The 23,416-nt window shown below is 39.4% G+C and overlaps 1 protein-coding gene, 1 long non-coding RNA gene and 1 pseudogene across 2 annotated transcripts; 1 reads left to right on the top strand and 2 right to left on the bottom strand.

The window, feature by feature from the left end:
- Window positions 1–5,636: 5,636 nt before the first annotated feature.
- Window positions 5,637–6,535, bottom strand: LOC145471890 (uncharacterized). The gene is made up of 3 exons (XR_014043340.1): window positions 6,502–6,535; window positions 6,028–6,090; window positions 5,637–5,710 (listed from the first exon to the last, which is right to left on the bottom strand). It is a non-coding gene; the product is annotated as an uncharacterized LOC145471890 (long non-coding RNA).
- A 3,327-nt stretch (window positions 6,536–9,862) lies between these two features.
- LOC145471891 (uncharacterized) lies at window positions 9,863–11,523 on the bottom strand (annotated as a pseudogene).
- A 3,406-nt stretch (window positions 11,524–14,929) lies between these two features.
- Window positions 14,930–18,159, top strand: LOC145471892 (DELTA-thalatoxin-Avl2a-like). The gene has a single exon (XM_081454888.1). The coding sequence runs from the start codon at window positions 16,037–16,039 to the stop codon at window positions 17,474–17,476; it is 1,440 nt and encodes a 479-aa protein (XP_081311014.1). The 5' UTR covers window positions 14,930–16,036; the 3' UTR covers window positions 17,477–18,159.
- Window positions 18,160–23,416: the final 5,257 nt, after the last annotated feature.

Raw genomic sequence — 23,416 nt, forward strand, 5'->3', positions numbered from 1 at the left:
ACCTTGCAATCTATTGAAGAAGAGTCCCAACTTGTTAAAGCTACAAGAGTGTATTCCTCCTACCCTGGAGAGGGATTCATAAAAGCATAGCGGTCTTTTGCATTCTGCAGAGACACTTGGATGCGGGCAAACACGTAATGAAGTTAGAGAGGGAAACGACAGAGACAGCATCAAGATAAAATGGGTTGAAATCCCAAACGTTCTTTAGTGATCATGATCCACGTGAGAAATCTCAAAGGGATGGGTCTGAAAACATCAAGAAGAGGAACCCAAAAAGAACATTCTTGGAAGGTGAGGGGACAGGACGAAAGTGTAGTGAATGAGTGTGGTAAGATGAAACTGCGCAAGACAGTGGTGGCAGGAAAATGTCCAGCAAAGAAGAGTAGCTTGCTGCAGACCAAATAGCCAAGTACTTCAGCATGTTGTCTGTAATGTACACAAGTGGCCGACTAGCCATACACCAGGCGTATCTGAATCCGTCCCAAGATGAAGCAGAAGAGATCTTGACCAGGCTTGTAGTGCGAAGACAGTACTACTTGCCAGCTACTTTACCATCCACCATATAGAATATGTAACATAGTCTTGTGACCAGAAAAAACAAATCACTTATTTCACAGCGCCATGGAGCTATGGATATACTCAGGAGGTTAATGAGCAGAAAAGAAAACGATAGCCAAGAGCCACTCAAGCTTGTTGAGTGCCTAGAAAAATTTAAAAAGTTCAACTGGGCCAAACCTTGTTAAACCTAAGACACTGTTGCCGTGTATGTTGTCATGTGTGCTCGCTTGGACGCTAGGTTTCAGATAATTTCGCTTACTAGATCTTCTCGAGGCTCAATTTTTCCTCAGAATTGCAATTTTTTTCAGACATCTTCTTACTTGCAGATATGCAATCATTTACAATGTGTTGTGCTAACATCTTTGAGGTATAACCTTTATCTGCTAGCTAAAGCTCGATCTCACAGTTGAAGTAAAATATACAAACTGTACGTGTTTACCACGATTTACTTGCATGTCTGATGCAGAAAAATGAAAATTTCAAGGGGTTTTTGAACTCGGAATGAGGGCAAACAATAATTTCAGCCAAGAATACTTCTCAGGATTGATTAGTTTGTATGCTGAGTGTAAAGTAAGAGTTGACAATAATCAATTGCAAGATCAAGTATTTGACCTGTGATGATTGAGCAGGGTTTCAAGAGTAATCTAAAAAGCAAGATATGCCGAGAAAAACTCTCATCTAACTAGTCAGTGTTTTAGAATTCAAACATCCTGGCTGTTCATTCCCATATTTAGATTTTACGAATAGAATTTAGGTCTTTTGCATTGTTAGTTAACCCACCGTCGTATAAGGGGTAAATGGAAGGAGCCCCTTCTGGTTTTTGTTCTGTTAATGCACAGCGTGCTAAACTTACATTGATTGGATAGCCCTGAGCTTGTTCTACAAAATGATACCATATTCAATGGCTGTGATGTCGTAATGTCAAATGACGTCATTTGACCCGCCATCGTGGATCCGCCATCTTGGATTTTACTTTTTTCTTAAAAAGTCAAGAAATAATGGAAATTGATACAGAATCAAGCCAGAATGCTTATGAAATGTACAAATTAGTGAATTTCTGGAATTTGATGAAGAAAACTGGAAAAAATACAGAATTATGGCAAGAAAGTTGATTTTTGGCCAAACCTACATGAAACTAGTGGTTGCTATGGAAACATAAAAAATGATGGACACACAATTGACATATCAAAATATCCGCGAAGGATGAATGAACAGCTAACGAACGTTTCAGCCCCTTAGAGTAAATCGTCTTTTCAAAATTTTGAAAATACCTTCTTAGGGGAATGGCATCCACCCCACTCCCCGCCTTGCACGTCCGAGGGTTAAGGGATATTGCAAAGAGTTTTGCATTCATTGAGCTTCCACTGCCCAAAATAATATTCAAAGACTTTGTTAATGACATTAACATAAAAATAACTTTGATAAACTGATTCTATAATATCTAATATTTTTAGATTTCGCCCTTGTCTCTTTGTTAAAACTAGCCTCTTGTCATGTTGTTTGAACAGCTTTTGTTACCAAAAACTAACAGATGCCAAAAATTTTATTCTTGATTTCATCGGGCCAAGGGTGACTCTAAACTGTGATGAAACTAGTTTTGATTTAGAAAGTTGCACTTAAGCAATATTTGAGTCAGAATTTCAGCTAATTTGCCTTATAGCTAAATGTTTCGTGACATGGGTAGGAAATGACATTCCTTGATTAGCACCTGTCACTTCAAATGACTTGAAATTCCTCGTGTGAACTAAGATAGGTCCAATCTTTATTTGTTTGAAATACCAATGAAATGCAATGTATTCTGTAAGCAGGAGCGATGTTTAAATTTGATGCTTATTTTAGTGACCTTTTGGGGATTTTGGGCAAAAAAACAAGGTGGGGTGGTCTAACTCCTAAGGAAAAAATCACAAAGCCGGTCCACTTTGTCTTTTAGAGTTGTTGGGTAGTACCTTTAATCTGGCAAAGTTTCATCCAAAAAGGAGAAATGGCATGTATCATCCCTGCCTTGTCCTCTGGTAAACTCGGTCTTAAAATGTATTGCTCAAAGCGTTAAGGATTTACTGACCACAGTTAAAGAATTCTGCTTCCATTTACTGAGAAACAATTTCTGTTTTGTAACGAAATGAAATTTTCATCAAAATAACCACGTACATTTCATAAAAACATCGATTATATATTGCCAAAATTTGGATGTTTAGACGTAAAATTAAGACAGTGAAATATCTATGCAATAACTGCTTATTGAAAGGAACGTAGAAGCGAACTCCAGAGAAATTCCATATAAAACAAATTCTTTTCGATACAATTTCTTAACGAAAATCTTCCTCCTTTATTGACACTGTGCATTTTAGAGTTAATTTGTATTGTTTTAAATTGTTCATCAATCTGTAACATTTTCAAGAAAAAATATTGCCAAAATATTTACCTTATGCAGCCTTCTTAGTGACTATAAGTTGTGCAACTCACAGGGTGAATAGCTTTGAGGAGTGAACGTTGTTTTGGACAAATATATGAAAAAACATAGCTTTCAGCTGACAACAAGATAATATCTCTTATGGTCGATCACTTTGTTTATCATTCCCGTTAGCTGGCCGAGATGGACTGAAGATATTTTTAGAGGAAAAAATTCATCGACTGTTCAAATCGATTTTCAAATACCAAATTAGATAAATTGTAATTGCAGTAATATGTTTTCCATCTTTGAAGCCTGTGGTCCGTAATCCTTAATAGTTTTCTATAAAGCTCAATATATTATTTCTCATCACTGACATCCATACATTGCTTTGCGAGTTGTTCGGAGAATCTGGCGGCACATCAAAACAATTTATCTTAGTCGATTTGCTTTATCAGTATAATTACATAGTCTCGTATCGCTTGCATTTCATCGAAATTTTGCTTATATACTGCCAACATTTGTACATTTAGAAGTAAAATTGAGAAGCTGTAACTATACTGACAATAACTGCTTATTGAAAGGAACGTATAATCAAGACCTGCGAAAAATTCAATAAAACAGAACTTCTTTTCAGTATAATTTCATAATTCAAAATCGTCATTCTTTATTCAAGTTGTACACTTTGGGTTTACTTTTGTTTTTATTCTTCATCAACCTTTTAGATTTGCAAGAAAAATGTCACCAAAATATATACCTTATGCTGCTTGCAATTGTTTAGTGACTAATAGAAAAAGAATGATTTAAAACGAGAAAACAAATTTATGTTTGATTTAACAAAATCAAAGTGGGGATGGAGCAATAGTTTTTTTGGCGGGAATTTTTTTAACGGTTACCTTTTAGAAATTTTTTGCAATCAACAAGGCAAAGAAGTGTGAACAAACAACGTTGTTTTGAACAAAATAATAAACAAAAAACCTTGCTTTCAAAATCATCTCCGAGAATTTGACTATACATCAAGACCATATCTGTTAGTCGATAGCTTTGTTTATCGTTCTTGCTGGCTTGCTTAGAATAGTTATGTTTAGTGCCAAATGGTTCCTAGACTTCAAATATGTATCGATTCACCAACCATTAACATGCAATTCTGTCTGGAAAACAAATGTTAATTTGAAATAATCTCTAGGTCGATACTTCCATCGAAGAAAGCTTTTGTATCCACGTGCTAGTACAAAGGAGGTTATCAGACAAAATCTTTTTTGAGAAGGACTGAAGAAATATCTTTTTAGAGAAAAAATTTCATCGACTTTTTTTTAAATAGATCAGGTCAAATCGATTTTCCATAACATTTACAGTAAAATGTTTTTCATTTTGAGGCGTGTGGTCCATAATCTTTAACTGTTTTGTGTGAAAGCTCAAAATATTAATTCTCATCAATGGCAGTCCTAAGTTGCTTCTAAAGTTGTTGTCAATTTGGTGACACATCAAGAAAATTAATCTTAGCCGAATTTTTATATCAATGCAGTTTTCTTTTTTGTATCATCCCGTATGAACCAGATATTGATTTTAAAGACTTAAGTTCAAATACCTAGATCACATAACTAACAGAAGGGTTCTCCATTCAATTCGCCATTTCCACATCACCCCCCAAAATTCTGCATAACCTTTGTTTCCCATTTCCCCTGGGTATTGCAGTCGTCCCAAGAGAAACTGAAGACAATGCTTATGCAAAATGTTTGGGGCAAACAAGGTTTATTATGGAAACGTGGAAATGGCGAATGTGTAGGACTTGAAGGACTTGCTTGTGGGGTTGAACAAGCCGAAATCAGTCAAGGGAAAGAGGAAATCCCCACCAAAATGGGCCCTCAGCCGATCACGAAAATCCCAGATGCTTATAAAAGCAATTTTTGATTCACGGAGAGCCCTTTAAACAGTCATTACAAGTTAGAGTAAAGTGACTTAAATTGCTGATGGTTAAATAAACAGGAAACTATCGAAAAGTGGCGCTTTTTATTCGGAATGAGAAATTTGGCGTTTAAAATGACCATCCCGTTACCCTCCCCCTTGAACCCAATTTTCTAATTTTAAGTGTCAAATCAAATCAGCTACTACTCCGATCGCATAATATAAATCGTGTAATCAGACATGAGGTGCCACCTTACAGAAAGCTCCGCGTTATTGAACCACCAGCAAACAGTTCCATCAGTAAATTAAAGATTCAGGGAAAATACACAGCGGTTTGAGAATAATTTTCAATTGCACTTATTTCTGAAAATTCAATTTCCAATGAGTGAAATAATAATGTTTAGTTAGCCAGTCAATGAATCCCCCATAAAATAGCGCCGATTAGTTTCGTTCGAAAATTTGAACGTATAATGTAATATGAATCACGAAGGTCTTTGAAAAACCGCTTTTAAGTATACTTCCAGAATCATTTCGACAAAAATGGTGACTGGTATAACTCGATAAAAGATTAAAGTTCAATTTTTTTTCCAGCGATCGACGAACGAACGGAAACAATATTGTTCATTGAATTACAAACAAAACGACGAAGAACTAGTAAACGCTCTTAAGAGAAGCAAAAACAAAAAACAAAACCGAGAGAACAAAAAGCATGTCTGAGTTTCAATTATATTGCCACCATTTAATTTTAATCGAAAATTAAATATGAATTCAAATTCTTAACTTTGTCGTCTTCAATATTAAATCATTCACTGATCCTTCGTGAATTCCATCCTCTTCTTTCGTTGCGATTTCTTCTTCCTTAGATGAGAAAGACAGAGAAACTTCAGGTCAGGGCAAGAGAACCTTAAAACATACAATATACACCTTATTACTCTCCATTAAAATGAACGATTTTCCACGCAATGTTATAGTGGCGATTTCGAAGAAGAAGAAAGTAAGTTTCAAAAACCTGACCCAGATTGGTTTACTCTTCTACAAATATCTTTAGTTTATACAACTGTCGATCGTAAAACACAGTTTCTTCGCTTTAAGTGTGAGGCATCCCGGCAAGTGAGAGAAGAAAAATTGTACCATTAAGTGGAAGAGAAACAAACCGTGTAGAAATGTACACTCACCATTTTCAGGGAATACTAATGATTCCATTGTCTTCCTCCATTCGGTCATTACTTCTCCCTAAACTGAACAAGATAAAGAGAAACATTATGGCCAGATTTATAGCTAGAGAGTTTACTACTAGTGCTAAAGAATTTGGTTAGGGATATTTTTCTCTAGGTTAAATTTATTTCCGAGATACGCTGCAAACAACCCTGCACGATCCGCTGCACGTGGTAACGGTTTTCAACGTTTACTCGCTCAGCACAGAGCAAGAAGACCATGAAATATAGAACTAAGATTCGGCTAAATTTGTACACATTTACTTTCTTAATTTGTTGTTCAGTTTTCAGCCGTAAAATCTCTGCAGTTAATAATTTAAGCAGCGAAGCGGTTTGCAGTCAAGGAAATTGCAAGCGACGATGAAAACTTCAGCGAGGTGAAAATTGTTCCGTTTTCTGAAGGAGCAAACATAACGTTCAAAAATGTACACTCACCATTACTTTCACAGTCTCAATGTTCCTTTGTTTGTCAACGTCTTCAGGGAAGGAACCCAGGAAAGACATCACCAAGAAGAGCCAGAAATCCACGCGTTCACACATCTATGACCTGTTTGATTTGACGCATATTCTACAAGTTATGATGAAAATGAATTACTAACTAGAACCAATCACTGACGAAAACGTCGCGGCAGATTTTAAGAATTTGCATCTTAGTTCTTATGCAAAAGTATTTGCTCACTTTAAACGTTTTCTCTAAGTCCTTGCATTTTTTTCGCAAAAATTTGTGATAAGGGAAATGCGCCAATAAAATTTATGAAACATATAGATAGATTGAATGCTTTAATTTCCCGGACATTTCATCGGCAACACACTAAGTATTTCTCAAAATAATCAAAATTTATTTCACTTTATTCCGTTCCGACAAGCTGAAGTTTACGTTTACTGTAAGCGTTATCTAGACTTTTCGGGTCGCATTATCTTAACAGAATTGTACGCTGAAGAAATATTTAGAAGTATCACCTATCGATTTAATAGAGAGTCGTCGTGATTATGTGAACAGTGCTTTTAAAGATACTTTTTAATGATTGTGGATAATTTATGTTTTAAATTCTTGTAGGAAGGACCGCGAAAACGATATTTTATATTTGAAGTCAAAGCTCATTTAGATATTTTGCACAATTTTTTCTTTTCTTTTTCCCAGCTCCCAAACAAACCAAAGTACTGCGGCTTTTGCACTTTGTTATATTGATATATGTTGTAAACTATTCCTTGTGACTGATAATAGGCCAATTTCGATATATTAAAATTCAGCCTAAAACAATAGACCTCAGCACGAGGCTCTGGGAAATAACTAGAGTTTGAGGGGTTTATTCCCCAGGGCCTCGTGCTGAGGTCTATTGTGTAAGGCTGAATTTTAATATATCGAAATTGGTCTATTAATTGCAATACAATAAAGATGAATAAATTGTCGTGTTTTCTCGTTATAGCTGTGTTCTCTTGTGCATTTTCACGTAGCGCTGCTAAACGGTGTGTTCCCATGCTTTCCCTTGTATTTTCCTCGTTGGTTCCCGACGCATTCTCTGTGTGTTCACTTGTGCTTTCCGTAGGTTGTGCGCTTGTTCTTTCGTCCGTCTCCGTACATTCCTCTTGTGTGTCACTGGGTCTACCGAGCGTTACGCCACGTCTTCTCTCGTATAGTGCGTTCCTTTATGTAGACTTCGTGCTTTTTCCTTAGGATTCCTTATGTGTTCTCTCCTATGTCCCTGGGATATTGCAGTGTATTCCCCATGAATTTCTCGTTTATTGCTAGGACAAGATAGATAGATAATCTTTATTTATCCACGGTACAAAATTCGTCAGCTTTAAAAATACCTAATACTAATATAATGAGAAATATTTAAATAAAAAGCTGCTTTTCACGAATGCCGTGCCATACAGTTCTTCTTTCAGTAGTCGTTTGAATTGCCAAGGGACTCTGCTTCCCTTAAGTTACAAGGAAGACTGTTCCAGTGAATGGCGCCACTATAGCTAAAGCTATTTTTGTAATAGTCTGTGTGCGGTAATGGTCATATGCGATTTCTCGGATTTCAAATTTACAACTGAGATAATTTGGAGCCAACCCGTGCAGAGACCTGTAAACCATCGTAGCTCTTTGAATTTGCTGCTGCCAAACTAGATTTTTCCATTCTAGAAGTTTGAACAGGTGACCAGCGTCTACGTCATAGTTTGAGTAGGTCAAAACACGCGCTGCTCTGTAGCTTTTGTACCTTATTCCGTAAAGTTATCCCACAGTTTCCCCAAACAATATTGCAATAGTCAAAGTGTGGCTGTATCAAAGCTTGGTATATTAAATGTAAGGTCGCCTGAGGGACAAGGTGCTTTATTCGTTTTATGGCCGCAATACCAGAAGCGACTTTCTTAGTTACTTTCTCGATATGGCCACTCCAATCGAGTCTGTCATCGATGGTCACTCCAAGTGATTTTGAGGTAGTGACCTGGCTAACTTGAAAATCATTAATTGCAAATCTCGAGCCTCTGCCTAGCCTTCGCATTATACCAAACCACCCCCATATTTCCCGTGATTCGATGTGGTTCCTTTGCGTTTTCTCGTCATCATTTTTCTTTGTTTACCAAAGAAAAAGAGGAAACGTGGAGTTTTTTGAGCGAGGCCTACGATACGGCAAGTCGATAGATCAGTGATAGTAAAATTGTATAAGTGTATAACTGAAACTTGGTACATAAATTCTCCTTACCCTTTTCATATATGTCTTCTTATGTTCGTTCTGAGAATTTGCTTGTTCAACAGTACAATTTCTCTGGAGAGCTGATCAATGAATTAAGTATCGTTACTCTAAAACTTAGCATTTCATTACGTAACCTGGCCCTTAATTCCCCCATGAGGAAGGCGACTATACTTACCTAATCTTACTTCCTTGTGACATTCCTTGCCAATCTCCTCTGAGGTTAGTCATTCAATCATGGGTGAACACACTCACTCACCCTCATCGGGCCCATGAGGACTCTTGCGGCCGGTCAGAAAATCACGCCACCCATCCCGGTCTGAGGCCGATGCAGCAGCAGCTCCCCATGTATGCCATCCGAGCTTGTTCCTTTCCTTCTCCACGGTTCTTCTCCACGTCTCCCTCGGTCGACCTCAAATCCTCTTACCTTCAGGTGCCCACGTCAATGCAGTCCTCGAGATGTTGTCAGGACTTTTTCTCAATACATGCCCTAACCATCGCCATCTTCTCACTCGTATAAGGACTGACACCGGCGTACTCCCTGTGGCTTCGTACAGCTCTTCTTCGGCCAGAATCTCCTCAGCACTCTCCTAAGGCACGTGCGGTGAAAAACATCCAGTTTGTTGAGATCAGTTACTGTCACCCTCCACATTTCGGCTCCATACAACAGCACGGACATGACGTTCGAGTTCAGGATGCGCAACTTGGTCTTCTGGCTGAATCTACCTGACCTCCAGATGTTCTGCAGTCCTCTTGATGTCTGCTTCTGCCCCGCCAAGTTTGTCAAGTACTGAACCTAGGTACACGAAGGATTCCACATCTTCCACGTCCTCTCCTTCTATCCTGATGTATTCCGTGCATCTGTGGTTCATCCTAAGCGTCTTTGTTTTGCGCGGGTTAATCTTAAACCCAACAATGCCGGCGGTGGCTGCTAGCCTATCGGTCTTCTCCTGGAGATCAGTAAATCTGCTTGAGATTAGAGCAACATCATCAGCACAGTCCAGGTCTTCTAGGACTGATGTGAATTTCCACCTCAAGCCGCGTCTCTTATCATTTGTGCGCCGCATGACCCAGTCCATGATCAAGACAAAGATGAAGCCAGACAACACACACCCCTACCGCACGCCACTCTTCACTTCGAACCAGCTAGAATACCTTCCGCCTTCTGTGACGCAGCTTGAGCTCTGATAATATAGTACCTGAAAAGTCCTGATAAAGATGTCAGGGATGCCATACTGCCCCATAATGTCCCAAAGTCTTTCTCTGATAATGCAGTCGAAAGCTTTTGAAAAGTCAACGAAGTTAATGTACACTGGTGCTTGCCATTCGTGAAACTGCTCAAGGATGTTCCGAAGAGCAAAGATTTGCTCAGAGGTTCCCCTTCCAGATCGAAATCCTGCCTGCTCCTGGCTAATCATCTCGTTCACGCCACTCTTCAATCTGTCAATGAGGACCCTGCATAGGATTTTGCTTGGTACGGAGAGTAGAGATATACCGCGATAGTTATCACACTGAGTGAGGTCCCCCTTCTTCGGCACTTTCACTATGAGTGACTTCTTCCAGTCCTCCGGTACACATTGTTCTTTCCAGATAGCGTTAATCAGTAAGTGGAATTGTTTCACAGCATCCTTCTCGGAGCATTTGAGCAACTCGGCACTGATGCCATGAATCCCTGGACTCTTGCCATTCTTCAGACGGTGGATCGCTTTCTCAGTTTCAGCAATTGAGATGTCGCCAGTGTCGATGCTTCTGATGACCCCAGGTGCCTGATCTATCACTGGCAGGGGTATGTCAGGTCGTTGTACATTCAAAACTTCCTCAAAGTGTTCCCTCCACCTTTCTAAGACTTCGTCTTCATTCACAAGTCGCTTGCCCTCTTTATCTTTGATGATAGTCATATTCCTTCATGTCCAGCTATCTTTCTAGTGAGCTGGTACAGGTCACCAATGCAGTTGTTTCTGGCTGCTGTCATTCAGCCATCTCTGCTTGTCTGCCCGGGCGCTGGCTTTCACTTCCCTGTCCTTCACTGCATACGCAGCAGCGGCTCTCTCCTTCATGCGGACAGACCGTGTATATCCTATCTTCGCCTTTAACCATCGTCTCTCTTCAATCTTCTTGTAGATCTTCCCACTGATCCAGTCACTCTTCACTCTCCTCTTCTCTCCCACCACCTTCTTGGCACTCTCGTTATCGACCTCCTTGAATTGTCCCCACATCTCTTCGATATCATCTGCGTCATCCGTCCCCAACACCTGGTCCCAGCTGGCATCAGCCCCTCTCATTGTTCGGGTGTCCATCAGCGAACCTCTGTATCTACCATTGATGATGATATGGTCGATTTGATTCCGATCTCTTGCATTCGGGGAGGTCCACGTAATCTTATAAATGTCTCTATGTTTGAATAGAGAGCCTCCAATCACCAAGTCGTTGTTGCCACAGAACGTCGCTAGCCTCTCTCCGTTCTCGTTCATTCCTCCAAGTCCATGTCGTCCCATCACCTTCTCCCATCCTTCATTACCCTCTCCGATTTTGGCATTCAGGTCCCCTATCACAATTAGTACATCATGTCTGGGTGTTGTTTCAACCTCCCGCTGCAGTTGTTCATAAAATTCTTCCTTAGATTCGTCATCTGCGTCATTGGTGGGCGCGTACACTTGGATGACAGTGAGTTTTGCATAGCGTGAGTTGAAGCGTGTACTCATGATTCTCTCGTTGACAGGGTTTCACCTCAGCAGCGTTTTTCCGCATCATGAGTGGAAGCCAACCAGAAACTGAAACAGAAATTAAAATAAAATTATATTTTCTAGTGTTAAAATTAATGTTAAATGAAATTGTTCGTGTTCAGAAAGGAAAGAAACATATTTCAAACATAAAAGAGAAAATCGTACTTTTTGTTCAGCAGATTACCTTTTTCTTTCCTTTCTTAAAGTTTTTCTTTTGAGTTAACCTTTTTCATCAGAAGATCAAGTCAGGGTACCTGACTCCACGTCTGATCTGAGAAGGACAGGTGGGGGTGAGGCACTCCTTCATAAAAGTAACGGAGGTGATCACCGTATCGTTTATAGGTTAAAGTGAATGGTTCGGTAGCGCTTACTTAGTTTCAATCCAACATAATCACGGTTTTAGTTATTCTGTCCTTTTTTGGATATCAAAATATATCATAAGAACGAGTGGCTCACACAATTGGAACCTCTTAGAGGTGAAACTGAATTGGAGTCAGGCGTGCGAATGAATGAGATTCTGGTGCCTTCTACAGATTCCTTAACTTATTTTCTAACGAACATCCCTGTTAATTTGATTAGAGAGTTTTACCGGGCATCCCATCACGGCAGTGAAATGCGAAGTTAAAATGCGGGCAATAAAATGTCCGCGTTTTCTTGGAGGAAATAATAAATCCTTTGAACAACCGACGGAACACTTGATACGAGTCTACAGGGTTGTCCAGCTACCCGTCAACCCGTCAGTGTCAAGGTAAAATTCTTGCAGCCCTCAGGGGCCGTGAAGGGCTTTTTGGGAGCCTACGCATATCTGAAGTGAGACTTTACTAGGTCATGAGACTAAGGAGGTTTCATCATATCCCTTACCGTAAATCGTCTTACCTCATTTTCCGCTGTGAAAATAACGGATCCAAAAAGTTCTTAATGTGTGTTTCTCTAAGCAAAAGTCAATTTGGGACCCCATTAGAAACTTTTTAAGAGGTCAAAATTTTAAGCCTTTGAAAATTTTACGCACAGAGCTCCGAGATGTATGTCCATGCTTCATAAGTAAGAACTAAATTAAAAATAGCCCTTGGTTGTTACGATCATTGGAAGATACAGTATCACCTCAGTCCTATTGTTTCTAATATTGCAGCGTCCGAATTGTTACCATATGTTCTCCGAAATCACAAGAAACTTGCTGCAAAAATTAAAGGCCCAAAATAAAACGGGTCTAATATATTTAGTGTTTAATAAAAATAATCACAAAATTTTCTGTAGCCAGTAATATTTTTTGTGACGAAAAATATTATTTGGTATCGCTATCTCTTTTGTTGACTATTTACACATAGAATCACTAGTTACATCGCAAACACGATTACAATGAAGATCCATTACAAATTATTATTCTGTTAGCAGCTCCTCTTGTTTATTGACGTGGCTAACTTTCCATAGTATCACTTTGGAATGGCAAAAAAAAAAGAAAAAAAAATGTTGCCTCTACAGCAACAAAATAAACAGGGATATTGAAAACTTATTCAGTAAACATGTGGTAACTAAACCTGCTGTCTTGACGGCTGCTGGTTTTGTATATCACAGTTTCTTATTTCTATCGTACAAGCAAAGTTCTACCAGGATGGGAATTACCCTTATACCAATGATAGAGGGAAAATGTTACTTTTTTGGCATCGTATAGTCGATAAGCGCGTCTTACTTCCTCTGGTATATCACTCGAAAATACATAAAGAGAAAATGAAAGGTTGTACCAGCTGAAAGGAAGCAATAGGCAAGTGAAATTTTTTGACGTGTAGCAATTTTTTTTTCTCCAGTGGTACCAGCGAAAATGTACTAATATGGAAGTGGGCGTCCTATTGAACTATTCAGTCAGTTCAAGATCTTCCTCCCCTTCATCCATGGATCCTCCCTTAGAAAAAGAACCTATCCACTTCTTACACAAATTTGCCCACTTGTCAACTATTCTTGAGGTAAGAATTTATAATTTAGGCAACAATGCCTTTGATTGCAAATAAAACGCGCCTCTCAGATCACACCATTGACATCAACACTCAGCAGAGATCAGAAGAGAGCAGAGCAGTATATAACCTGAAGGTTAGTAATTAAAGATTGCTTTTCTCCACCTTATATTGAAGGCTTACGCGCGTTATAGAGGCATTAGATCAAATTTTCAAAATAATTATCTCTTCCAATTTGATGTTTTAGTAGCTTTACGGTGATATGAACTTTCTTTTTGTTTTATCATGAGCGACGCGTGTGTAACTTTAACTTTCACTGGCCAAAACAGGGAAGCTCAGTCAAAGAGTTGTGATCCGAACTAGGCATGGACAGAGAATTACAAACTTAAAAATGTCTGTCAAACTCTTTCAAACCCAAAACATGATTTATTCGTACAATGTTTGACTTTATATATGGTTTGTAATAAAATGGCCCAAACCACCGACTAAAACAAAGACGAAGACTCAAAAAATTAAAAAAATAGTTTGACATAATATAATTGGCCCTCTCTAAAATTCGCGTCTCGCAGCTGGATTTTTTGCCAAATTCAGGTGGCCTCGCCCTCTCGACTCTTTCTTCAGTTTTTGATTTTTTTCTTTTGTTTTTGTCTCGCAATCTCAAATTATTTTGTAAGCCTCCAGAGAAATATAGAATTTTCTATTCGCCACTCCTAGATTTAGGAACAGATATATGCACCGTTTTAAGTTACATAAGCATGAATCTGTTCCTTCAAATTAACATTCACTTAAACGAAATGATGGCGCATGTAATGCTCGTTGCTCGTGTAAATCACAGGAATAATTTCACTCGTCAATTCCTCTTGACACTGATTCTGTGTAACGACTATGAGGGTGGACAGGTATAACTGTCAGATGTCATCGGTGAAAATCTGGTTGTTAGTTTTGCTGTGTTCGTGATTTTTCAGTTTAAGTTTTAAGTCTAATCAGGGTGCCAATGGCACAGAAGCCCGTTTTCGTCCCGGAGGATGGACTCGCATATAAAAAGGACGGGAATGCTCATCAGAAAATTTGAAAAGAACCCCCTAAGAGATACCGAGAACCTGTTTTGTGGGCGTGGTATGAAATGGTTTTTGCCCCTAAGAGGTACAATTTTTAAAACAACACATTATATTTTGTCATGGTTTTTTCCGGCTCATTACCCTAAAAGGGACCGCAAAGGCTCCCGCTGTGGACTTTTTGAGGCTGAACATTCTAAGGGGTACCCAAACCACTTTTTAGCCCCTGAAAGGTACGACGAACACCCCCTCATTTTTATCTGGGAGTCCTTCCCCGGGTTTTCGTTCATGGGCTAATCAACTTATTCAGACAAAATGAGGAATGGAAGTTTAAAACGCAGAGGTCACTCACTTTTTCTTGTAAAAGAACATCTTTTTTTTTCTAAACGGCACACCTCGCTGAGCCGCAATGGCTGCGATGATAAAAATATTCCAAGAATGATTCTTTAAGACGGCACAAAGAAACCGGATAGATGCTTTTTAAATCACGCTATAACTACTGTACAAGAACGTCGTATTATCTTCGGAAGCGCTCCTGTTTGAAATACCTGGGATGACCATTAATTTTAATACGTCCATTTTGTATAGTAACTTCGAAAATCGTCGAAATTTGCACTCGCCTCAATTCACTTTAATTTGAACTCGTGTCACGCTTTTTGCATTGGTGTTACACTTGAACTGCAGAGCTCTTTACTAGTCATAATCGAGTAATTTTTTCGAGACTACTAGTAAAAAACCAAGAGGCCACCTCATTTTCTCTTGTAAAAAACCTATCCAGGTACCACCACGTAGCACGTACCACCCCCCTCCCCCCAGCTCCGTCCATCTTTTTTTGCTCTCGCTCCAATTTGCTCGCGGCCAGAATGCGGAAAAAGCTCTTCGTACGGAAACCGTGACTTAGTACCACCCTCGGAGAAATGGATAGTGGCCGCTTAAAAGGGTTTGGCCGCTAAATAGAGGTAAAAACAACAGAGAACCCTCACTGGGACTTTCATTACTGGCCACCTAAAAGGGTTGGCCGTTTAATAGGGGTTCGACTGTAGTTGTATTGTATGTCCCGATGCAAACGTTCGTATGAATGAGTTTTTAACAAACAACTGAAAGCTATCTTTTTACGCAGGTTACGATATTCGATGAACACTGATCAGCACTGAATTTTTTTCAGGCTTTAATTTCACAACTGCTTAAGTTGTGTGTATTATTGCGATGGTCAATCATGTCTTCATATCTTTCTCCGCAGTTCAAATATATGATCTTTCATATATTCATTTACATTCTTCATCATTACGGGTATATTACGAACTCACAATGTGACCAGCTCCCAGTTGGCTTGATAGCTCAGTTGATAGAGCACTGCACCAATATAGCAGAGGTCATGGGTTTGAATCCCCTTCAGGCCTGAAATTTTTTCAGGCTTTAATTTCACAATTGCTTAAGTTGTGTATATAACTGCGATGATCAATCATGTCTTCATATCTTTCTCCGCAGTTCAAATATATGACCTTTCATATATTCATTTGCACTGATCAGCATTGTTGTCCGTGAAGACAGCACATTTAGGAGCCATGTTTGTCCCCTTGATGGTTGTCATTTACCTGACAGCCACATTCTCATCCAGTACCACACGAGCTCAAGAAACCCTGAGAACGGGTGAAACAACGGAGATTGGAAAAGTCATCAACCTGGCAAAAACCAACTTGCTGGAGGACTTTAAGGAAAGCGAAGCAAGCGTTTTTGAGCCTTTCCCTTTGCCTTGCTACAGAAAGGAAAACCTAAACTTCTCCAGAAGCTATTTTGAATATTATGAGAGTACTAAGGCCTTTTTCTCAAAACTAGCCACCCAAGCTGGATTAGATGCCTCATTGCAGTCATCGTATTCACTGAGCGTCTCTCTCAGTAGTGTTACACAGAGCACAAGTTCAAGCGCATCGAAGGTGAGTGGAATTTCCTTAATTGTCGAGTCACTGACAGAAAAGATCCATCTAGACAAAGACTGTTTATATGACGAAAAATACAAGTTTAAGGAAAGCTTTCTGGATAAATTAAAAACATTGCCGTTGAAGATCGATGAACCCTGGGAACGGAATTCGTGGAGGCCATATTATGACTTCCTGGAGCTATACGGTTCCCATGTGATAACTTCCGTTACGCGCGGAGCAAGAATAAACCAAATGTCTTTTGCACGGAGCTCTAGATCTTACAGTCAACGAGAATTCCAGGTGAAAAGCTGCGTCTCGTTAGGAGGTCCCACATCTGCTGGAACGGTCGATGTCTCTGCGTGTGCAAATGTGAGTAGCAGTGAAGCATCTAGAACAAGCGATATGAGCACGACTGATAAACTGTTCATTAGAGGAGGAAGCAGGGAAACCCGTAGCAAGCTGTTACAGGGGAGGTCGAAGGAACTGATTGAGAAACTTATGAACGAAGCCGGAGACATACATTCCTCGGTACAGCATACCTTCAAAGAGCTCTGGACAGTTCTACAAAGTCGCTTCCCATCAGGATCACCCAACTACGCTAGAGGACTAAACCTGAAAAACTTCTACCTCGGTTTCCTGAATTACGGTTGTCCCTTCATTGAAAATGGAGGACTCAAAATACAGAAATTCGACTACACCAAGAGGTCCAGCGAAATGTACCCAGAATTCGAGTGTACTCTTGCTGCAGAGGGTTGCCACAGCAACGACGACTGCCATTATGTTCCTATTTATTGCTCCTGTCGAGGCCCAACATGTGTCCACTACGAGTACAAGGAACAAGAAACAGGTGTTCCTAAGCAGATCGCCTTCGCTAACACCGAGCGAGACTGGGGATGGCATGGTTGTGACTGGAAAGTCCATGGGTCGTATTGTGATTGCTATAATGACAGTCGCAATTCACGGAGAGTTGTTTGGTCCTTACCCAGCAAAGATTACGTCGTACGTAAGCCGCCTAAACATGGCCGCCACCGCAAGGCAAAAGACCGAGGTCAGGGCCAAGCGAAAGGAAAAAGAAAAGGACTGTAATCTTCCGCATTACGCTCCATGTGATCACTAGAATATTGTAACGTAGGTATCAGTTGAAACAATTGCCGAGAGAAGAGGGTCCGTAGACTGAGTTAAAGCTGAATATCGCCGGACTACACAACTAATTTCCATTACACAATGTCGGCTATGTTGGATGGCAAAGCTTACTTACATCCAAAATCAGGTTTCTATTGTGAAATTAAAAATTGCATGAATGCGAGAGCTGTTTGATTGATGGAAACACTAACATACCACTATAATTCAGGGATAAGGAGTCGGAGGGTTCGTGGTAGAAAGAGAGTCGGCTCCCAGAACAGTTTTTGCGTTAGTCGTGCAACAGTCCCTCTCCCTAGTAAGTCTGTCTTAGAATATTGCTGCCGCACTAGGTAGTATTGCAACCTCGTTCAATGAGAGACCCTGGGAGCGAGGTTGGGAATATTGGCCCGAGGTCGTGGCCTACAGAAAGAATATCATCATACGTTGATACATTACTTTAGCCTAATATATCCAAAACACAAACGTCTTATCTTAAAGACAATACAGACTTGAAAAAACGAAAATAAGAAACAAACATTTCTTGTGTCAATGGACGGAGCAAGTCTGTTTACAAATATACCTCCAGACGAGGTATAGTTTGGGTATGCAGAGCGTACACGATCATTGACTCAAAAACAACCCTCCTATTCCCACTCAATTATCTCAGAGAAATGCTAAGACTCACTTTAAAGGAGAATTCTTTCTAGTCTAACGAAAAAGAAGAACTATCTTCAAATACCTGGCACTGCCATGGGTACCAAAATATCCGTTGTCTTTGCAAATATCTTTAGGGCCGATATCGAGAGGCAATTTCTTTGCCAAAGCATGGTGAAACCAACAATCTGGAGACGTTATATTGACGACATCTTTTCGCTATGGGATGTTAGTAAATCTGATAAAGAACCGTTTATCAAACAAGCAAACTCACATATATCACAACCGTGACAACCAGGTTTACGGCTGAGATCTCAGACAGAGACTGAAGCTACATTTCTGAATACGGTTGTATCAAGAGAAAAGGTAAACAGCTGTTGGGAAACCTTACTCATTTTCCTCTAACCTCCTACCGGGTTTTAAAAAAAGATTCGTGAAAGACGAAGCCGCGAGACTCCTTCCAACAAACTCTTCAAAATCAACATTCGAAGAGAGCATAAAAAAATTAATAAATCAAGACTTGTTGCTAGAGGTTTTTCGAAGAATCTGATTGAAACTCTTCTATCATATATTAAATTTACAAACCAGACAGAGCTACGGAACAAAACTAACTATTAACCATCAGTACTCAACCTAAAAAAAATGTTTCAGTGAGGAAATAGCACTTAATATAAGAAAAATATTTTCTACGACAAATTTTCAAAGAGCCACCTCTCCGGCATTTCTTTTTAAAAAGGAAAATCCTTGAACCATATTCTCGTCAACGCGAAACTGTAAAGAGGCAACATTGCTAACTGTACGTTTCCATCGTTAGAAGGAGTGTAGACCTCAGGGGCAGATTCAGGATTTTTCAAGGGGAGATGACTGGTACCTTGGGGTAACAGAATCAATTGGGCATGTTCCCAAAATGTTGCAATTTGAGAACTGGAACCTAACTGAAAACAGTTTCACTAGAAATATAGCAATGGCACAAAGTAGAAATTATAATGAGGCACCTGTCCCGAGATCTAGAGTTTGCCTTTATTTCTGCCGTAATATTCACAACCTTTTCCATTTTATTTTATGTTTTGCTCCTATAAAAGGGGGGTGGCTAGCCAACTAATCCACCCCCCCCCCCTCTAAATCCGCCCCTAGGCCTGCCACTTCTTGCTACTCCCAACGGGAAGTTTGCGCCAACAAATACGCGGGAAAGCGAGTCACACAACTCCATACTAGTAATGCAACGCTTTGGAGTGGTATACCACTGAATGTCCGACGAGTCACTTGTTTTTCTCCGGTATGCGCACGAGCCTTCGGGAGAGTAGAAAATACAGTGGCTTACACAGCGACACACGTGCAGCGCACGAAAGGGAAGCATACTATGGCTTTCTTGTATTCTGAATAACTGTATTTTCTATGGTATAATGGCTAAGCCAATGAAAACTCTTGAATTTCATTATCCTATGATACAGATTTTAGTAAAAATTAATTCTAATTTTTACTACAATTGCTACTAATCTCGTAATCTGATTGGCTAATTTGCCGTTGTCGATAAGAGTCCATACAACGCTGCTCGCGTAAATGTGTCAAGCAATGCCTTTTTCAGCTCGCGGCCTGAAAAAACATTTTCTTTGACGTTGATATGGTGGTAAAAAACAAATCGAAATGTGGTTTAGCGTGGTCTGTACTCTTATCGACAACGATACGCGTCATCACAATTTGTTGTAGACTCACCCGGCTGCGCCTCGTGAGTCCAGAACATTTTGACCACTGTTATGACGCGTATCGTTGTCGATAAGAGTACACACCACGCTAAACCCCATTCGATTTGTTAAATCTCGCGTCAATAGCCACGGTTACACACATTAAATGTTCTGTAACAAGCCATGTTTATGATGAATTAGTGGGGGTAAATTTTTAGAACATGAACGTGCAGAGCGAATAAGAAACCCACTTAAAATGTTGTGACTTCTTCAGGTGGCCTGTTTTAATAAGTCACGGAAGTCGCGCTAGTCGATGTCAACAACGTCGCTGCCGCGTTTTGAAAAAAGTCTTTGACACAAGTTTGTTAACTGGCTGACGCGCTTTAAATGGGTACTATTTTAAACTGTTGCAGTAGCGCTAAGATTTTTATTCCAAGCAATGTTGGTTAGATAGAGTCTCTCTGGAATGGATCGGACATACATACCAAAATTTTGATCGTCGTCTTATCATGGGCAAGTTTAATTAGTACTTTACTGGCGGTATAGCGAGTTTTCCTTACATGAAGTAGTAGCTTCATCCAGCAGGGTCAGGTGATTTCCGATTTCGCGTGAGCCGCCATGTTGTTTGTTTTTGAAAGATTACCCTTTCTCGTATATTGGACAGCACTGAGCAAATAAAAACTTTGAATGTTTGTACACGTACCTTTCATAAATATCCAAAGCGCACTAGTATAATATTTTGTACATGTGTGGCTTGGAGTGGCAACAACTACTTGAAATTTATTCAATCGAACGATGTAATACATTTATTATTTGAAAAGCTACAATAAAGTTTTGCAACCTACCTGGTATTCCTGTCTTGAAGCACTTTTGTGAGACATCTGAGTAAATTTGTTATAACGCTCAGTCACGTACTACAAAAAGAGAGGTAGAGACAAAATACGACAACAAGGTTATGAGACACCGATGCAGTTCAGTCTGCTTCGAAAAGCTCATGAATGGTCGCTTAAAATCTACTGAACGCAGTTCAGCTGTACCTCTTGTTTTTCAACAGAGATAAATGTCTTGAGATGAGGGCGCGGACGCTAGATTCAAAGCTGTTCTCTCCATGTTATAATTTTAAGTATGAAACCCATGTAAATTTAAGCAAGCAACCGAACGTAATGGAGAATTCACCACTATACAAAGGTCAGCATTAATTAAGAACTCGTGCTTTTTCAAAATGTAGGAGTTTAGGTTTATAACGATTATATTATTTGTTGCAATTTCCTAGATTGAAGAATAAAAATCACACACTAAATGCGGGCGAGTTCTTTGCACGCCAAAACTGATTTTATTTTAAGCAATGACATGTTTAGTAGTCACATAGTAGTTACGTTCATGTAAATGGTCTTTTTAAGTCCCGTGATGTTCTCACCTGAGAACATCACGGGACAGCAGCTTCTCATGACACCTTATTTGTTCAGTTGAGACACTGAGAACTTCTTTGAATTTGGCTTTATTTACTAGTTGTCCTGAAAACATAAATTACATTGAATGTGTTTCGATTTCTAGTTTTAACTAAGCTGATCAGAAGAGTAAATATATAGTTCTAACTTACTATTGTTTTATTTCAAGTGCCCACTTAGTTTTAATAAAACCTAACCACCTTGATACTTAAAGAAAGGGTTGCATTTTGTTCAGGTTGTGACCTCGTAATATGTTTTATTTATGACGATATGGAGGGTAATTAGTCACAGAAGAAAATGATGTTAAAATTGGATAAGACCCCTCGATAACAGCACGAAACGATGAAAACACCCACTTTAGAATCTAGAAGGCGCTAAATCCGAATGCTATGCCAGGAGTCTTACTTGGATACTCCTCTTGACGGTCTGTTCGACGAAGAGAAATTGACACAAGTTATCTGAAACAGTCGAACCAGTTTCTTGCAACGTCTAGAAAATCTTTTTCATTTGTTACAGTTTGTAGGTCAGGTTTTATAACTGTTTTCTATTCTAAATGTTTAAGGCCTGGCTAAACTTGGAAACATTTTTGCGGAAACATTGTTGCGGAAGCAAATGTTTACCAGTTCAGCCGCGCGGGAAACATATGTTGCGGAAACAAATTTTGCTGCTCGGAAAGTTTCTGACGAGTTCTCGATTAATATTTAACCAAAAAAGCACGTATTGAAATAGCAAAAAAGTTAGAACTTTCTGTCCGTTGATTTACTAGCCGAAAATTAGGTTGAGACGCTCTGCGTTAAGTAGTTTGCTAAAATCCTTTTTCTCATGACCTCGTCAAGTCTCGCGAGATATCCAGGCTACAATAAAAGCTTTCCACGGCGCCTGAGAGTTTCAAGCACGTTACCTTGACATTGACGGGTTGAATCAAGACATGTCTATTGGACAACCTTGAATACTGGGGCATGTGAACGCTTGACCAGTATCCTGTCAGATTTGAAAAAAAATTATTTCCTCCAAGATAACGCGAACATTTTATCGTCCGCATGCCACTGCCACGATAGGATGCCAGGGAAAATTACGAGGATGGTCGTCAGAAAGGTAACGAATCCCTTGTTTATTTAATTTTGCGCCTGGCTCTAATTCACTTTTTCCTCTAAGACGAACTAATTCTGTTTGACAATCTTTTATGTAATATCTCCTAAATGTCATTTATTCGTACACCAGGCTCCGATTCAGTTTGTCCTCTAAGAGATGTCAGAGGTATCAATTCGGTGACTCAAACTTATCAGTTGTAATGGTGCTTTAATATCTCTGTTTAGTCTTGAAATAGTAATGCTCAAACTAACCGCTTTCATTGGCCTTACTCGTGATTTTCTTGAATTCCGTTTGGTGTAATTTTCCAACATTTTCACAATTCATCGAACCAGCAGCATAGGAATTTCAAAAACAAAGAATTAATAAGGTTTATTTTGGAACGTAGGAGGTTCAGAGCCACCTTAACTTCTCTATATCCCCTGGACAGAATATTTTTAAATTTTGTGAAAGTTGCCTCTTATCAATTATTAAATCATACTTAACACCATTCGATAATAAAATACTGGAATCATCGAGCTCGTTTTTGACTTAATAGCACTTAAAGCTAAAACTGAGGGTGATTTTAGGAGATGAGAGAGATAGAGAGAGATAGTTGGTGCCAATTTCTTCCCTTGCAGCCAGAGGCTGAATTGCGGAGGAACCAGAGAGGTGAGATCGGACGTCAGCATATGAAGGCGCACTTTGCAGCCACTTCAGTCTATGTCAGGAGGTCATACTATTGCTATGGTAACCTATTGAATCACAAAAATGATAGCAATGTGTTTACCAATGGTCAGGCTATTTTTTGATACTATGGTTCTGATTGTAATTGTTATCAGACTGAACCCTTAAATAAATAGTTAACTTTTGACATTATTCTTAAAATACCAAGTCTGACTCAAGTGAATGCACTCTCAGATTCTCTTCCATCTTTTTTAACATTTATTAATTCAATCAAATCATTTGCTTGTCGACGATGAACATATTTTTAAGTTGTCCAACTCTGACATAATGGCAAAGATTACATGTATGTTTTAATCCTAGTTATT

Source organism: Orbicella franksi, unplaced genomic scaffold (assembly GCF_964199315.1).
Source record: "Orbicella franksi unplaced genomic scaffold, jaOrbFran1.1 SCAFFOLD_110, whole genome shotgun sequence".
NCBI classification, from domain to species: Eukaryota; Metazoa; Cnidaria; class Anthozoa; order Scleractinia; family Merulinidae; genus Orbicella; species Orbicella franksi.

What these genes read in the sequence shown, in the direction of transcription:
- LOC145471892 (XM_081454888.1), top strand. Translation starts at nt 16,037, where the DNA reads ATGTTTGTCCCCTTGATGGTTGTCATTTACCTGACAGCCACATTCTCA.